The sequence below is a fragment of the Barbus barbus genome (genome assembly GCF_936440315.1).
Source record: "Barbus barbus genome assembly, chromosome: 5".
NCBI lineage: Eukaryota > Metazoa > Chordata > Actinopteri > Cypriniformes > Cyprinidae > Barbus > Barbus barbus.
The window spans coordinates 9,991,704-10,010,188 of NC_136733.1; the positions used below are offsets into that span (position 1 = coordinate 9,991,704).

The following is an 18,485-nucleotide window of genomic DNA, read 5'->3' on the forward strand; positions in this document are numbered from 1 at the left end:
AAATAACTGCTTTCTATTTGAACGTATTTTAAAATGTAATTTATTCCTGTGATTTTTTTTTTTTTTTAAAGCTGAATTTTTATTCAGCTTTTTATACATATTTGAATTTTTTTCATTGCTCCAGTCACATGATCCTTCAGAAATCATTCTAATATTCTGATTTGCTGCTCAGAAAACATTGTTGAAAACAGCTCAGTATAATTTTTTCAGGTTTCTTTGATTAATAGAAAGTTTATTTATCTGCATTTATCTGAAATAGAAATCTTTTATAACATTATAGATGTCTTTATGATCACTTTTTATGCATTTAATTAATACATCCTTACTAAATAAGTGTTCATTTCTGTAATCCCCCCAAAAAAGATTATACTGACTCCAAGCTTATGAATGGTATAATGTTACAAAAGCTTTTTATTTTAAGATAAATGCTGATCTTTGGATCTACTCCTCAAAGAATCCTGAATAAAATGTACTCAACTGTTGATATTGATAGTAATAAAAAAATGTTTCTTGAACAGAAAATCAGCAGATTAGAATGATTTCTGAAGGATCATGTGACACTGAAGACTGGAGTAATGATGCTGAAAATTTTGCTTTGATCTCAGGAATAAATTAGTTATATTTTAAAATACATTCAAACAGAAAGCAGTTGTTTTAAATATTAAAAATATTTCACAGTATTACTGCTTTTGCTGTATTTTGGATCAATTAAATGCAGGCTTGGTGAGCAGAAGATAATTCTTTAAAAAGCATTAAACATCTTACTGTTCAAAAACATTTGACTGGTAGTGTATATATATATATACATATACATATTTTTTATAATATTTGCTTAATTCTTCAGTTTTGTTTGTTTGAAGTAAGGTAGATAAGTAGATTTGTAATGGTCGTCAATAGAAAAGACATAATATGTTGTAGGTAGCCTACACTACGAGCTGGGACTCAATGCTGAAACCATTTTAGAGCTTTTTGTCTGATATTAACCTATCAAACAGTATAGTTTCTTCCTCAGATGATACGCCCACGGTTCATTCACTGATGAATATTCCATACAAAACTGGGAGGCATTTTCTTAATCTAAAAAGCTGTAATCTGATTGGTTGGCATTACACAGTAGTCAACATTTGAAGTGGATCAAAAAAGTTCATCAACGTTGTCCTAAGAACGCTTTTAGATTTTAGGACTACTTTGATGAAAGATTTTGATCCACTTCAAATGTTGACAAGTGCAGTAGTAACCCTGGAAACATTTAGCTTTCTAAGGCTAGTTTAGATTAGTTTGAGTAAACAAACGGTCACACCATTGTAAAGACAAAATGGCTGCTCACGTCACAAGTCAAAACTCTCTTCCTGTCTAAGTGGGTGGTTCTTGTGTAAAAAGGCTGCAAAATGGACCAGATCTTGTGCTGTTTAGTCAAAAGTGACCAAACACTGATCAGTTAGACATTGCAGTCTATTAAGAACAAATAAACCCCATCAATGTCTTTGTGTTAGCATGTTACGTACAATTAAATGAAAATATATCAGTTCATTTTTATTTAAATGCAATTGGCAAACTTTTTGACAATTATTTATTGTAAACCAAAATATACTTTAAAGCTTTTTGTACAGTAATCCAGTTACCGTACTATAACTTCTTCCTTCCTGTTCCGACTATTTACTTTTATCTGCATAAGACCTATTATAATGGCAACCATTTCCGCAACATATACTTTATTTTTTGTTACAGTCCCTTCCATATAGAAAGGGTCATTTGGAATGCCTAAAGTCAGAGGTGCTGATAGAGACCAAGGTTTACTGGATGAGATCAGTTATTTAGGACAGCAATAACTGCTACCCGTTCTCTCTCCCAAGGCATCAGATGTGGCCACATATCCAAAAGCTCCACTCATTTAAATTTATCCTGGACCTGTGATTCTATTTCACAACTCTATTGGGATTAAAATTCGGAATAATAAATATTTTTAATGCTTTTGAAAAAAGTCTCTTATGCTCACCAAGGCTGCAAAAATACAGTTCAGTAAAATTGTGAAACATTATTACAACTTAAAAAGAACTGTTTTCTGTTTTAATATATCAAAGTTGAATATTCAGTCATTATTTTATGCCATTCTGTCATACCTGAGATACCATTACTTTATTTTTTACAGTTTTTGTTTAAACTAAATTTGTCAGGATTTTTAAGCAGTGTGTTTGTTTTAATCTATAATATTTAGGCCTATAATTTGTAAGCCTTCTTTTTGCCAGCATTTTCCTTACAACCTGATGGAGTTTTTGTTCCTTGCCACTCTTTGCCTTTAGCTTGCTATTGGGGGCATAAAGACGAATAATAATCAATATAATGCTATATCAATAATGAGTTGTACCGGCTGAATGTGGAGAAACACTGATTTTTAGTTTAAAGCTGCTTTATAAATATGAAGCACAAAAAAAACAAGATTACAAGAATTTCTAATATGTAATTACTCCTTTGCACTCTAGTGAGTTAAAAATGACCAGATCAAGCAATGACATTAAAAATGTCAATGCTTGAAATAAAATAAACATTAACTCATAGAAAATATATATAAAAACTTATTTTATTTCTAATAATACTAATATCAATGAGCTTTATTTAATATGGCACCTTTAAAAGTACACCTCAAAGTGCTTTACACAAATAAAAATACATTGAAATAAAGAGGAGTAAAATACATTTAAAGTAAAGAAAGTAAGCTATTCTGAAAAAATATATTTTAGTATAAGAGAATATTTAAATACACTAAAAGATTTAGCACGTGGGAAGATGGGAAGAGAATTCCAAAGTTTTGGAGCACAAGAAAAAGCCCAGTCAGAGTTGGAGGCACAGTTAAAAAGCAAGAAATGGAGGAATGGAGATCACACCTTGGAGAGTTTAAAGTTCTGACAGATATTGTGGGGCCAGACCATGCAAGGCCTTATAGGTATAGGTATGAGCTAGTTGCCAGTGATTTATTTATTCATTCATTTATTTATTTTTCAGTTTCATTTAGATAAAATTGAGGTAATTGCTGGTACTAAATAAACTAACACTAAATGTATAACTAAAAACTATGGACATAATAATAATAATGACTAAAACACAACATTACTATACTTTAACTAGTGAGTTAAAGTGAGAACAGAAAATATAAAACAAAAATCTAATTTAAAATATTAACCAAAAATATAATAGTATAGCCTATATCGATGATAGCCTTCTATGACTTTCTCCCATTTAAATATTTAAGTATCTTTCACAATTACCAGCACTCAATAACATATTGCATAGATCCCATTATTTGGTCTAAACTAAAGCCTTTCATTTTGTTGATAATCTCAAAAGTCATCATACAGCCTACAATATAGTGTTTTGAATACATTCATGTCTTCTACTACTGTGACTTGTTTTAGTCTGTTTAGTTTATTCACCTGTTTCTTTCTTTATTTCTTTTTTGTCTCATTTTGATACTCCTTTTTTATTGAACATATTGAACAGAATATGCATATACAATGGTACTGATAAATGTACATAAATAAATATTAAGCAAGGCACATATACAATATAGATAAGTACAAGAAAAGGAGAAAAAAAGTGTAAGTATAGAGGTCTCTTCATTCCTCTTCAAATAAATCAAGGTCTCTTATTATTTCAACAAGTTTCTGGGCCTTTTTACTTTTTATATATTCCAGTGATGGAAAGTAATCACTGGAATATATAAAAAAATTTAAAATAAATAAAGTCTCTTTTAAAAACAGAAAAATAAGGTTTCATCTTCATACATTTGAGGAAAATCATTATTTTTATCATCTAATAGCATTCCAAGCATAATGTGTTTTCTAACAAAATTGGGCAGTGACTGAATTTTTGTCTCCAACCAACAGGACATATTTTCCCCGAAAATTCCGGAATACACACACACTCACACACACACACACACACACACACACACACACACACACACACACACACACACACACACACACACACACACACACACACACACACACACACACGAACGATTAAGTTTTTGGGAAGCATTGCTTTGAGGTCGTTATCATTAAAGAGAAGTGACAGGAGTTCACATGAACCAACTAGTATGTTAACAAAAGTGTTTTATACTAGATTTATAAAACAGCATTTAAAACGCACTCAAATTGTTTAAGTTAACAGTGCAAACTGTATTTGGAACTGAAGTCACTGAAGGATAACAAACTCCATCCTCGTTCATTAAATGAAGAACTGACCAAACACCCTTTTCAAGCCGATCAAGAATACATAGAGACTTATATCGAAATAGAATAAACTTATTGTTCCATATCGGGGTTCTGTGTGGAGTGTAATTGTGATTGTATAATAATTTCCAATACAGCAAGACCTGTTGGTGAAAGGAAGATCATTTGATTGGTAGTCTGGAAACAGTAAAACATTATTTTCATTTGCTATTACATTTTTAAGCAATTTAACCTTCAACATATCATTTATACAAGAAAAATCAAAGGCTTGTAAACCACCTGTATAAGTTGTGCTCTCTTAAAATGCACACGTTTCCTCCATATAAAGCTTGGTAAAGATGGTATTAATAGCTCCATTAAAAACTAAAAACTCATCTGTTCCATCTTTAGGCCCTCTAACTCTAGCACTCTCTATTCTCATTTTATTTGATCTATATGTCTTTTTATTAACAAAAATAAAAAAATTAAATTAAATAATAATAATAATTATCTGTACTGCGTTAGGCTAACCAAGACTTGTAATAGCACTTGCACGTTGTTGCTCTTTTGTTGGTTTTGATTGCTTCTTATGTCCTCATTTGTAAGTCGCTTTGGATAAAAGCGTCTGCTAAATGACTAAATAAATAAAAATAAATACTAGAAAGACAAGATGCAGGATAGATACACCTAGCCAAACCATCCATGCATCAAGGTTTTCATTAGTCGTTTATGGGTCAGCCCATCTCATAGCGGTTTAGAAGAGGTTACTTGACCATTAGTCATTGATTCCATCTGTCGCAAACATTTTGTTTTCCCATCATCCCATCTCATCTTTAGACATGTAGGCCTATGCCTAAATATTTAACACTTGACTTGATTGGGATATTAAATGCAGTTTTAAGGGGACATTTAAACCTGAAAATTTTGAAAAATAATTTAGCCTACTATCTCAATTACTTTAGGAATCTGATCAAGATTTTTTAAGAATAATGTGGTACTGTCAGCCAATTGACTAATCACAATTTATTGTCCAAACACGTTTAATCTTTCAAGTTTTGAATTTTTAATAACATCTCTGTAGCCAAAATAAACAATGAAGGTGAGACGGGGCAGCCTTGTTGAACTCCCCTCTTGATATCAAATCTAGGTGAAGTAGGCTACCTGTTGGTAGTATTTGTGTAAAATAACTGAAACAAAACTTCTCGCCAGACCCATACATTTGTAAACACTTAAAAAAATAAAAAAGGAATGCTCTAACATATCAAAAGCTTTATAGAAGTCTAGGAATAAAATAACATCATCCTCGGTTTCATTTTGATGTTTGCTTTTTTCATCTGCCCTCCTCTTCAGGTTCCCGTTGGCCTGGGCGGAGCAGAGACAGTGGACGTCATTACGCCACTCGTGTCACTAGTGAAGTGGGTGCTTGAACGCACCAGGTTAAATCCTCAACCAACGCGGGCGTCAAGCTAAGTAAGATAGAAGAGAATCCCGGCGCAATTCATTTTTAGCAGCACTACGCGGCCAGAGCCAGCAGGTGAGCACGCGGTCGCTGGGTTAAGTGCTCAGATGAGAGGGTGGCGTGGATCGCCAGGAGTTGCTTAGTCAGAATTTCCCATCTAATACAGGTTGCTCCTCTCCTCGGCCCTCGGCCAGCACTCGCTAACCTTAGATAAGTTACCTTTGTTAGATTTGTGGGGTAAACGCGTTGATGATAGATGTGCGGTGGCTAGCACTGCGGTTTTATTGACTGCGGCTCTCTATTTTGGTTCGATTAGTCAAGATGTGACGTTGCGGAAAGTCGTCATAAGGACTAACGTTAACTGTTAACTTTCTCCATGTTCCTCGCGCATTGAAACTTGCGTGTAACTTACTTGAATGGAAAGGTCATGTGATGCCAAAATATATCGGGTTAGTTTTTGTGACGTGGTTTATTTTATTTTTTTTGTGGGATTCTTTAAACTTTTTCTGAACTCCGTAAAAATGTTATTGGAAAACTATCTTAACTCATTAAAGCTACTCATTTTGGGCTTTAAGGTCGCAACTGCCACGTATTCGTAGTCAAACCTATAGTTTATTTAAAGGTTTTGTAAATGATATCCTGTTCTTCATATTGGGTCGTTGTTTTGGGCTCTCATTGGTCAAGCTGTAGGGTAAATCGGCTCAGATTTTGAAGCCCCAGATGTGGCGCGTGATTATAATGCTGGTCTAGATTTGATGCCAGAATAAAATAATTCGAGGACAATATTCAACTTTTAAGTAGCTTTTCCATTTTTCATTGCCACTGCAAAATGAAATATTTGATTGCTTGAACGAGTTATTAGTGTTTGCTGAAGTTTGTCATGTTGGTCAGTGTTTTCTGTATTCAGTGTTTTAACTGGGAACTTGTTTTGGTTAAGAGTAAGATATTGTCAAAACTGAATCTATGGAAAGTAATTTGTTACTTTCGCGTTACATTTTAAATATGAGCAGTGCTTGATTGTTGGGTTTTAATATTAAGAAGTTCTATTTAAAGCAAATGCAAAAGCCCTTTCACACCATAAAGTGTAATGAATAAACCTCAGGCTGACGGAAGAGTAACGCAGGAGAAGAAGGTTCAACACTCTTCGGCAATTAAAAAAAACAATGATGCACAATTCTTAGTTTATCTAAAGTAATTTTTGTTTATTAGTATGGTTGAACTGGATCATCAAAGGTCAGCAGGAAAGACATTGGTTAATAAAATGAGACTAGATACATTTGTGTTATTTAACATTTAATTACTGCAGGTTTGAGTCATATTTGAGTTTGCGTTTCACTGTTTGAATTCATTTTGATGAATACTAAATCTTTTTTTTTTTTTTTTGCGCGAGTGAGATGAATGAATTCACATTTAGTCTAGAACTACAGTAGCATCATGTTCTCACAGCGCACACAACGCCTCTGTACTTCTGATTTCTCCCAACACGGGACAGGAGACTTGTCAGTCAATAAATGAGAAAACAAAGTAACTGGTATTACTTTTTTGAAAAAGTAACTCAAGATATTTTCTTTTAAATTAAAAAGTAATGCGTTACTTTACAAGTTACTTGAAAAAAGTAATCTGATTACGTAACTCACGTTACTTGTAATGCATTACCCCCAACACTGGATACTATGTAGGCTACTTGCTCTCGTTGTAGTGCAAAACTCCTGCTGCTATTGAGGTGGGAGATGTTACAGGTTTGGTGGTTTAGTTCGGGTTAAAAGGTAGGGATAGGCTCAACAGTGTAATTATTGATGTAATTACAGAGATTAGTTACTGATGTAATTACATGAAGGTATTTTAAATCCCTTCATGATGGGCATGTACACGATTGTATTAAATGATTCATTTAAAAACTAGTAGTACCGGTAGTTACAGACAATTAATAAAAAGTGGGTTGTACATTTATTTGCACATTTAATTTTTTTTAATGTTGATCATTTCAGTGCACTTTTATTGACATTATTTAAGGGATAGTTCGGCCAAAAATTTAATTTTGCTGTTAATATACTCGCCCTCTTGACATCCAAAATGTAGGTGACTTTCTTTCTTCAGTAGCGACTAAAGATGATTTTTAGCTGAATTCATGGTCCTTGGTGATTCATATTATGCAAGTCAAGGGGTGCCGTCACTTTGAGAGTCAAAAAAGCAGTCTCTACCGAAGAAAGGAAGTCATCTACATATTGGATGGCTGGAGGGTAAATACATTAACAGCAGATTATTTTGGGTGAACTGCTCTTCTAAGTTCTTTAAGACAAAGAATTGAATATTAAGGGAAGCCCATGCTTTTGTGCACGCAACAATCCATTATTTCATGTTCCTTAAGTTTGGGTCTCTGTATATAGCATATGAAAAACAGTGCCAAGCCACATTTATTTATATAGCGCTTTATACATCAATTATGAAACAAGTTCAATTCAGCTGTAAAGCTGATCTGTGGAAGGCAATAGTATCATTATTATGCTCAATTCAGTTCAAAATTCATTCTCATCCAAGAGTGTCCATGCAAGTAAATGGACATTATTACTGAATATTAATTGTCTTATAAATATCAGTGTTAAATTGTCCAATTTAGGATTTTCTTCATCTTAACTCGAAGAACTGAGGACTAGACAATAACTGTCGTATTTTACAGAAATATACAGTAGTGGTTTGGACTTGTACCACTTTATTGATTGCAGCAATAAGTCATGTGCAGAGTTTTTGGATTTAATTTGACATCTCACATTTAATCTCATATAAAATATATGACATTGCTGCTAAAATATCCAAGCAAAGATAACAAAAGATTACACTCTGCCTCCAATAGAAATAGTATTTTTTTTAAAAAGTTCAGTCTGTACAAGAACCAACTCTGACCTCTTTCAGTGATTAAATTCAGCCGTGAAAAATGTCTTTGGATTGACTTTCTACTTGGACTCAGTTGTTGTTTACACTGTTGTTTATAGGAATTCAGTCCGTTTTTATTGTTTTTGTGTTATTGTTTTAATTCTAATAATAGCAATTATTATTATTAAAATATTAGACTTGTTATTATTTAAAAAATGTAATTCAATCTAGTGGAGTAGTAAAAATGCATAATTGCATTATTGATATTTGTCTTAAATATATTTTTTTTGTGTAAAGCTTAAAGAGGGCCTTTACTTTTTGTTTAGTTAAGAACGTGTCCACAAAAATGATGTAAATTTTCCTGTCGCTTTCCCAAGTGGATTTTATTGTAAGCAATTCAAACTATGTAGCAGCACATTAAATATTTTTGCAGACTTTTGTAAATTAGAGTTGCATGATGTATCATGATACAATATATCTGTGGCTGATATATTATTGGCAAGTAGCTGGAAAAAAAAAATGAATCAGTGGAATTTCCCGGATAATAAATTGTGCTATATTTACGTTCATCAGAGAATTAGTCTCTAAGTACTTGCAGCTTTTCTCCTTTCGGATGATCTCAATCACATGTGCAGCATGTGTGATCAGGAGTATGTGTAGCCAAGTTATCATGTCATTTCACTCGGTCAGGATTATTTCAGCATCTTTGCACCGTGTTGTTATTTTTTGCACTCATCTAAACCATGATAATCTGCCGTAAGTAAAGATATGGCATTTGAATTACTTCGTTTATGGGTCAGTCCATCTCATAGCGGTTTAGTAGAGGTTACTTAAACCATTTTTGAGTCTAATGAAAGAAAAACAATATTTGTTTTTATATATTTTGAGTAGAAAAGAAGATTTTCATTCACAGTCATTCACAAATTGCCATTTGACTTTTTACTGGTTGTTTGTTCCAACTGGTTTATTTCAACTGTCTTTTCACTTATTGCCATTAATGCTTGTGAAAGGCAACCACAAAAGATAATTATTACATTGGAAATGGTGTTACAGTTGAAGTGGAATACAGCAAATTCTACAATAAGGTTCAAACTGTTTTCAACTATGCACCCCGGTGAAACCATTACCAAGCAATTTCAAGAATGACTCTCAAAAGAATTATTTGGTGAATTCACTCCCACATTTAAATCTGGCTAATGAATATTTGTCAGTCACAGAATGAAACGGTGACAACAAACCTCATTAACTCAAGTGAATTAATTAATCAGTCATATGCATTTGCACATGGCTTAATTTGAATATTTCAGTGCGATAGACATACATAATAATTTGATGTCAATGACATCATTATACAACAATCAGTGCAAAGGAAGGGCTGCAATTGTTTAAATGAATTGTCTGAAAGAACAAGTGACAAAATAAAAAAAGGCTCTTAAAAGAGGAGTCGATTTTCTTTGATTGAATCAATTCTTGATCCCAGTGCCTTGGAAACGATTCTATTTGGAATTGATTCCCAGCTCTGTGAATCACTGAAGTGTCACTCACTTTATCTCCGCACAAGCTCACTAAGTACTTTTTATTGGCTAATTCTTGATGAGCGCTTTATATATGAAGGCCTTTACTTAATATAAATACTTGTGTAGGACTTACTTTCTGTATAGAATTAGCTTTGTTGCGCAGAAGAAAACACTGTGTCAGCACATCTGAAGTTTGCTGTTACTTATTGCTTATGTGTGCAGTGTGAAATAGGCTTTACACTTTACACTCAACTCCACCAACATACCAATAAAACAATGTGTTGGCATGAAATGACTGAAACGGTAGAAAGCAAGACACATCCTTGCCTATATTATGCACACTGTATCATAATACGCTGATATATTTCTCTTTTCTTTCTCTCCGCAGACACTTTGTCCTTCACTTTTTTTAAATAATTTTTTTTTCTTTTTTACTTTTTCCTACATTGTTGCTACAAACTCAACAGTCAATGTTTATTGGAGAGGAAACGTGCAAGTATAGACAGACCATTTCAGAGCAACAATGAGCACATCAAAACCCAGTGGACTCAAAGCGCCCAGCAAAATTGGCAGAACAGCCAATGCTGGGGTCACGAAGACGTCTCCTTCTGTAGGTAAGAGCCATCTCTTTTTACTATATACAGTGCCCTCCATAAGTATTGGAACAGTAAAGACAAAATTGCTCTGTTGGCTGTGGAGTCAAGGCATTTGCAAATATGATTAAAAGATGAACATGAGACAAAACTACAGAATGTCACATTTTATTATTAGCCGTTTCAACACATTTTACCAAATAAAAAGAACAGCACTTTTAGAGTTCATCCCACTCATTCATGTGAGCATAAGTATTGGGACAGTTGAACATAAGGCAGATATAAAAGATTAAAAGCTATTATTTAGTTGCAGATCCCTTGCGCACAATCACAGCAGTGAGTCTGTGACCCATAGACATCACCAGACTCTTGGTCTTATCCTTTGAAATACTTTTCCCAGCCTTTAATGCAGCCAATTCCAATTGTTGCTTGTTTTGGGGAGTTTCTGCCTTTACTCTCCGCTTCAGCTGGTGAAATTCATGCTCAGTCGGATTTAAATTTGGAGATTGACTTGGGCAATCTAAGACTTTCCATTTCTTTGCCCTTATAAATTCCTTGACTGAATTGGCAGGGTGTTTTGGGTCATTGTCCTGATGTAATAAGGATATGGTGGCATTTTCTTGAATATTGGTAGGCAAGATGGTTTTATATCCTTCCAAATTCATTCTGCTACTGTCATCATACATTAAGTCATCAGTAAAGTTGAGAGGGCCTGTTCCAGAGATAGCCATGCATGCCCATGCCATGACACCACCTCCACCATGCTTTACAGATGAGGCTGTATGCTTGGGATCATTGCAGTTCCCTTTTTTTCTCCACATTTTTGCTTTCCCATCACTTAGATAAAGGTTCATCTTTGTCTCATCGGTCCATAAACACAGTTCCAAAACTCTTCTGGCTCACCTTTGTGCTTTTTTGCAAACTCTAATCTTGCCTTTCTATTTTTGGTGCTGGTCAGAGGTTTGCATCTTGCTGTGTAGCATCTGTAATTCTGTGTCAAAGTCTCCTGAGCTTTCTGGAAGTTGTTGGTGATTTTACAGACACGTCTTTTAGGATTAATTTTCACAGATTTTATGATTTGTCTGTCATCAACTACTGTTGTTTTCTCAGCTGATCAGGTCGTTGTTGGTTGCTAGTGTCGCTGGTGGTTTCCAAACTCTTGATTTCTCCATGCCCTTTGTTTTTGCTAGAGCTCTAACTGACTTCCTCTTTTCTTTTAGCATCCAAATTGCTTGCTTTTCTCTCAAAGTCAGCTCCCTCATCTTCATCCTGGTTTGTGTGTCATCATCGAATGCAGGATTCAGAATGCAAGAGTAATGGATATAACTGATACGACACATTCCCTGCTTTTAATATCTGAAGAATTAATGAAACGGGACACAGCTGATCACTTAGAAAGACCTGTGAGGCAACTGCTCCAATACTTATGCTCACATCAGATAGAGGGATGAAACTCTAAAAGTGCTGAACTTCTTAGCTGGTAAAACATCTATGTGTTGAATCACCCAATAATAAAATGTGACATTCTGTAGTTTTGTCTCATATTCATCTTTTAATCATATTTGTAAATGTCTTGACTCCACAGCAAACAGAGCAATTTGGTCTTTACTGTTTCCGAAGTAGTTCTTTTATTCATTTTTGGGTGAACTAACCCTTTAAGGTTCACTTTACTTCCTTGTTTGTGTAATTTCAAATCTCAGGTTATTGTAACAATTTTTTTCTGCAGTCATATGGCTGTCTAAAACGAATAAAGGACTTGTTAGGTAAACCAGACTTGCAGTGACCCATTTCACTAATGAAATCAGGTCAAAGATAAAAGCAGCCTATGTTATTCTAAGTTTTTTAATTCAATTATTTATTAATAATGACAGTTTGTATATTAAGTACAGAATCAGTAAGTGCATTGTGGTAATTGGAATTTTGAACAAAGCCTATTTCTTTCCTTCCTTTTAAACAGGTGCCGCTAAACCAACACAAAGTGACAAATCTCCAGCCGAAGCCCAAGATGCAGGAGAGCAGTTCAAGATCGGGGATCGTGTCTGGGTTAATGGCAACAAGTCAGGCGTCATTCAGTTTTTAGGAGAGACCCAGTTTGCCCCGGGCCAGTGGGCTGGAATTGTACTTGACGAGCCAATTGGGAAAAACGATGGTTCAGTGTCAGGTGTGCGCTATTTTCAGTGTGAGCCATTGACGGGTATTTTCACACGGCCGTCCAAGCTTTCGTACACAGAAGGTGAGGCGGATGGCACAACAACGGCTCCTCCGTCCCGTGCTGCATCACCCACACCCTCCACTACATCAGTGTCTGCTTCAACCAAGAAACCAGCTTCACCCACTAAAACGGCTACACCAGCCTCAGACCTGGTGCGGTCAAAGAGCGAGTCGGTGTCCAATCTGTCAGAGACTGGCTCGGTCAAGAAAGGTGAACGGGAGCTAAAGATCAACGATCGAGTGCTGGTGAGAGTGTTGTGATCTATAGCATTATTGTGTGTCAAGTTAGGCTAATTCAGGGATTTAAGATTGTTGTCATTTAAAGCAGTGGTTCTCAATTCCAGTCCTGCTCTGCACATTTTGTATGTCTCTCTTATCTGACACACTCAGTTCAGTTCATGGATCTCTCTTCTTAAAGCTGATGATCTGAATCAGGTGTTAAATAAGGGAGATGTACAAAATGTGCTGCACAGAGGGGGGTCCCAGGATTGGAACTGAGAACCAGTGATTTATGGCGTTATTTAAACAACATTTTACAATTTCTTTTATACTCATTATTTATGCATGTTTTATGATTAATTGAGAGATTGCAGTCCATTTCTATGAAGCATGTACAGTATTTATAATGCATTATAAGGACATTTTTTTAAGGCATATAATGCATTTATAAATAAAATTTGAGTTGTATCATCTGAATAATCTACAATAGTTATATAACATTGCAAGCTACAGTACAAATATTTATCTTGAATTTGTGTTTCCTCAAGCTTTTAAACTACTTGTCAAAAGATTGGAATCATTAAGATTTTATGTTTTTTAAAACATATATTTTATGCACACCAAGGGTCCATTTATTTGATCAGTAAATACAAAGCAGTAATAATGTGAAATATTACAACAATTTAAAAGAACTGTTTTCTTAATTTTATATATTTTTTCAGCTTCATTACTCCAGTCTTCAGTTCAGGGCTTGAAAACGGAAAAAAAAGTCAATCGGTTCACTCCGAACAGAATCAATATTTTTAACGTTTCTGTTCCTCCGTTCCTCTGTATTATTACCGCTCCGAAACTGGTTCGCGTAGAAAAAATAACGGTTAAAGGCTAAGCCGCATCACATTTTATTAGGATATTATTCAGAAATGACGTAGGCTAAAATGCCGGTAAATCAAAAATGTTTACAAACATTATAAACACAGTTATTAGTTTCTCTCCACAACAAATCCTCGAAATTTAAGAATAAAAACGTCAATCCAAATGTTTCCATATTCTCGATGTATACTAAAATATTATTTATTGGCTTTTACTTTCATCGACGTAAAACATCATCCTTCACATCGGCAATAACAGCACAGTGAGGCGGTGGTCACGCTGAATGCAACAGATTGGACAACGGAGCACTGTAACGTTTTATGCGTTCCTTTAACTGTATTTTATTTTGATAATGAAATGGCTGCAATGTCACAAAAATATGTGTATTTGTGCGCGTGAGGCGCCAGCACGATATGGCCATACCCAACGCTGGTTGGTTATACAGATGCAAGACATCATTCAAAACTGTCAAGCTGTGCAAAACAAATAAAACTAAAGCTTTTGCAAAATAAAGAGAACTACTTTCTGCCGTGTCGTTTTCCTTTCTGAGAACATTGGAATGCGTCACAATGAACCGTAGCATTTTTTTTTTTTTTCTTTCGTTTTGTTAATCTGTCAATGATTTACGTGAAATATATTTAGTGTATAGGCATATATATTCCTTTTTATGTAAGCCTATAGTTTTATTGTGTTTTCTCCGTTCACAGAAGCACCACAGGTGTGTAAGATCTGTCGAATCCATCTTACACTGTCGTCGGATAAACTCTAACGTTCTGACGATTTATGCTACCCTGTCAGATTTTGCTACCTCCCATTAAAACAGATGGTAGCAGAATTCATTGCCATTGCGACTAGAGTTCACAGCTGAGCACGGGCAGGCATTTCACTCTCTGGATGCGTCAGCATCACGTTTGCATTGTCTGTACTACTTGAATTCCTGATTGGTTGACAGCAAATTTCAAATATTAAATGGAACGATAAAATAACGTTATTAACCGGTTAATGGTCATTTTAAATTTTCGATTCTGTTCGGAACTGTAAAATTTTATTTCGTTTCTGTTTCTGGTCCTGTTCCAGTCAAAATGTCCGGTTTTCGTTCCTTGAACCGGTTCAGAACCCTGCTTCAGTTTCACATGATCCTTCAGAAATCATGCTAATGTTTTTTATTTTTTATTTTTTTAAATTAAAAATATAAGTAAAAAATAAGATAAATGAATACCTTTATTCAATAAGGACACATTAAATTCTTCTAAAGTGACAGTAAAGAAATGTTTCATTTTTGGAAAATGTTTTATTTCAAATAAAAGTAGTTCTTTTGAATGTTCTTTTTATCAAAGAATCTGGAAAAAAAGTATGTTTTCCAAAAATATTAGGCATGCAGTTGTTTTCAATATTGATGCCAAATCTGCATATTAGAAAGTTTTCTAAAGGATCATGTGACACTGAAGCATAAGAGACGTCTTTTTAAAAATCATTAAAAAAATCTTTGATCGGTAGTGTAAAAGCTTAAGGATTTGGCTTGTTAAAACCTAGAAGGTTTGAATATTTGAAACTGAAGCATTCAAGATAAATATTTGTATTGTAATGTGTAGTGTTAGCTGGTTCTTGTGAAAAGTGAACCCAAGTGTGAACACTCGGTTTCACCTAGCAGCAGAGTCTGTTGGGCTTTGCGTCTCAATTTCTCAGCAGTAGCAATATGAGAAGCCTCATATGAAATGGAATGTGAGAGTTCAAATAGGAGTATATGATAAAATAATCACAATTTATTTTTTGTCAAAGTTGTGCAGCCGTATAATATAATTGTAAAATAAAAACTAAATCAAAATAAAGGATATTTTATAGGTTTACTTGCTTCTCATGTTCTCATGTTATGTATGCATTATAATGCCTGTATATTGCTTTCTAAATACAGGCTTCATAATAAAAATAAGTGACGATGAGCCTCTTAATATCAATCAGAATAAACAAAGTATTAGCCCGCGAAACATTATACCAGTGAATTGTTAGGCTGTTACAGTGACGCTGCTGTTACACATATTTCACTGTTTAGGAATCCTGTGTGTCGGAATGCATGTTAAGTCCTTGTTTTCTTCACATATTTTAGGTTGCTGGCACAAAAGCTGGTGTAGTGCGTTTCTTAGGCGAAACCGATTTTGCCAAGGGTGATTGGTGTGGAGTTGAGCTGGATGAGCCCTTGGGAAAGAACGATGGTGCTGTGGCTGGAACCAGGTACTGTGACCTGTACATTTACCATCTATCCAAAAAGGTAAATCAGAATGCCTAGAGTTTTTCATTAATGATTTGTGCATCATCAGGTATTTCGAGTGTCAGCCCAAGTATGGTCTGTTTGCACCAGTGCACAAGGTGACCCGTATAGGCTTTCCCTCCACTACCCCAGCCAAGGCAAAGACCACTGTGCGGAAGACAGCGGCCACACCATCAGGACTGAAACGCAGCCCCAGTGCCTCCTCCATCAGCTCCATGAGCTCTGTGGCCTCATCTGCTAGTTGCAAGCCAAGCCGAACAGGACTGGTGAGTTACTTTCCTCCTCATATGCATGCATGTCTTTGGTTACATAACTTTAGCATGCTTAACAGGGCCAAAATGTGTCATTTCTGGGATATTTGCAGCACCAAAATGCAACTGCAAAATCATTTCCCAGACTGTTTTTCCATCAGCTATTTTTTGGCAAACATTAGTGTTTGGCGAACTCAAGCGTTTGATTGAGCCAGTTGACAAGCCAGGTCTCAAACAAATAGGGCAATGTTTTGATAGCAGAGTCACATTAATAAATTAGCTGATCTGTTGCACTGTTTTAGTGTGCAGCATTTCAGGGACCAGCTTACAAATAGCTTTCCTAGGCAAATGCCTGCTTTCTACCCAAATAAGGCTTGATCTAAAATGCACTGGATATAAAATGGACGTTTTGACACTTTATCCATGCATACCAGCATCAAATTGGTTGTTTTCTATGAATCCATTCCTAAATTTCTGTAAAGCATACTAACTATATCTTATGTGCAAAAAATCCCAAAATTCAGAATAGCTTTTTCTGTAAACATTTTCATTAAACCTTTCTTTATCATTGGAGATGTTTTCAAACCAGAGGGTCAAAGGTAGAAAATGGCCATTTATTTCTAAATGATGACTGCTTTAATGTAAAAATCTTACCAAAGTTATGTGGACCTCAGGGAATGTTATTACATAAAAAAAAATAAAAAACCTTGCTATTAAAGGGCACCTTTTATGCCCCTTTTTACAAGATGTAATCTAAGTCTCAGGGGTCCCCAGAATGTGTCAGCTCAAAATACTCCATAGATCATTTATATCATTTTGAAAATGCCTATTATTTTTAATGGAAGCAGAAATGCACTGTTTTTGTGCATGTTTCTTTAAATGCAAATGAGCTGCTGCTCCCTGCCCCCTTTTCCAGAATAGAGCTGTGCCTTTACAGCTTATATCTCAGATATTGTGCCAAAAACATCTGTTTGGTTTTGATTATCAAGTCTTGTGCACTGAAATTATGCATTTTAAAGCCATATTTGTTTAAACGTCTGATATATGGTTCTCTGAGTGGCTGTCACACGGCATCTGAGTACTAAACTAAATTCTCTTGCATGTCTTATTGTTCTTAAACTGTCAAATACACACAAGTTTGTTAAAAACAAACATAAGTTAATATAATATATAATTGGTAATATGAGCCAAACACCCCAAAATCACTCATTGAATGAATTGAATGAAACATTTCTGTAGCTTTAATAATTGAAAAAGCTTAATTTCGCTCAGGGCGGGGTTTCTGCTAGTACGACAGTGTCCATAAACAGTTGTGGGTGGGACCTGTAATGTGACGTCACATTTTACAGATTCTGCGAACGGCTTGTTCTGAGACACTGCTTATGATTTATGGGTCTTAAAAAAAGGATCAAGTGGATTTTTATCATTATAAGGTGGTTGTGTACACACACTGCCAACACATTTATGTTCAAACAACATGTAAAAGTGAATTTTGCATAATAGGTGCCCTTTAAATTGCAGCCTTTTTCCATTTGTAATCTAAGACATTTCATGATTCTGGTCTTATTTTGAATAATTGTTCAGCTGTAATTATAACAAATGCACAGAATGTGTTTGGTCTGATAGCGGGATAACATTTTCCAGCATTTTATCTAAACATATAAGGCTTTTCTGCAGTTGTATGGAATCAAAGCCCAGTGTAGCTTTAATGGTTCTAAAAATGGTGTCCCTTTAAGGCAAGTCACTTGGCGGGCATATTTGAAACGCCTCTCGGGCATGCAAGTGCAGCTCCTATCTCTTTGAATGGGGAAACATCAAATTCTCCAAAACTATTAGCCAAGCTTAAGATTAAAGTCAAGTCACCTTTATTTATTTAGTGCTTTTATAAATACAATTAAATTTAATATTTGAAATCACCAATGAAATCTGACAACAACTGTCTCATAAATGTTGTTTTTTGCTCAAATAGCGTTAAAAAAGCTTATTTCTCAGTAGGGGTGGGCGATATGGCAAAAAT

At 34.9% G+C, this 18,485-nt stretch overlaps 1 protein-coding gene across 2 annotated transcripts in view; it reads left to right on the top strand.

The window, feature by feature from the left end:
• The first annotated feature begins 5,590 nt into the window (after positions 1-5,590).
• LOC306870469 (CAP-Gly domain-containing linker protein 1-like) overlaps positions 5,591-18,485 on the top strand; it is a 42,350-nt gene continuing 29,455 nt past the window's right edge. For both annotated transcript variants that reach the window (XM_079417769.1, XM_079417770.1), the window contains exons 1-5: positions 5,591-5,745; positions 10,447-10,672; positions 12,609-13,108; positions 16,056-16,180; positions 16,267-16,483. In XM_079417769.1, coding sequence (XP_079273895.1) covers positions 10,582-10,672; positions 12,609-13,108; positions 16,056-16,180; positions 16,267-16,483 — 933 coding nt within the window. In that variant the 5' untranslated portion in view covers positions 5,591-5,745; positions 10,447-10,581. The remainder of the gene's footprint in view (positions 5,746-10,446; positions 10,673-12,608; positions 13,109-16,055; positions 16,181-16,266; positions 16,484-18,485) is intronic.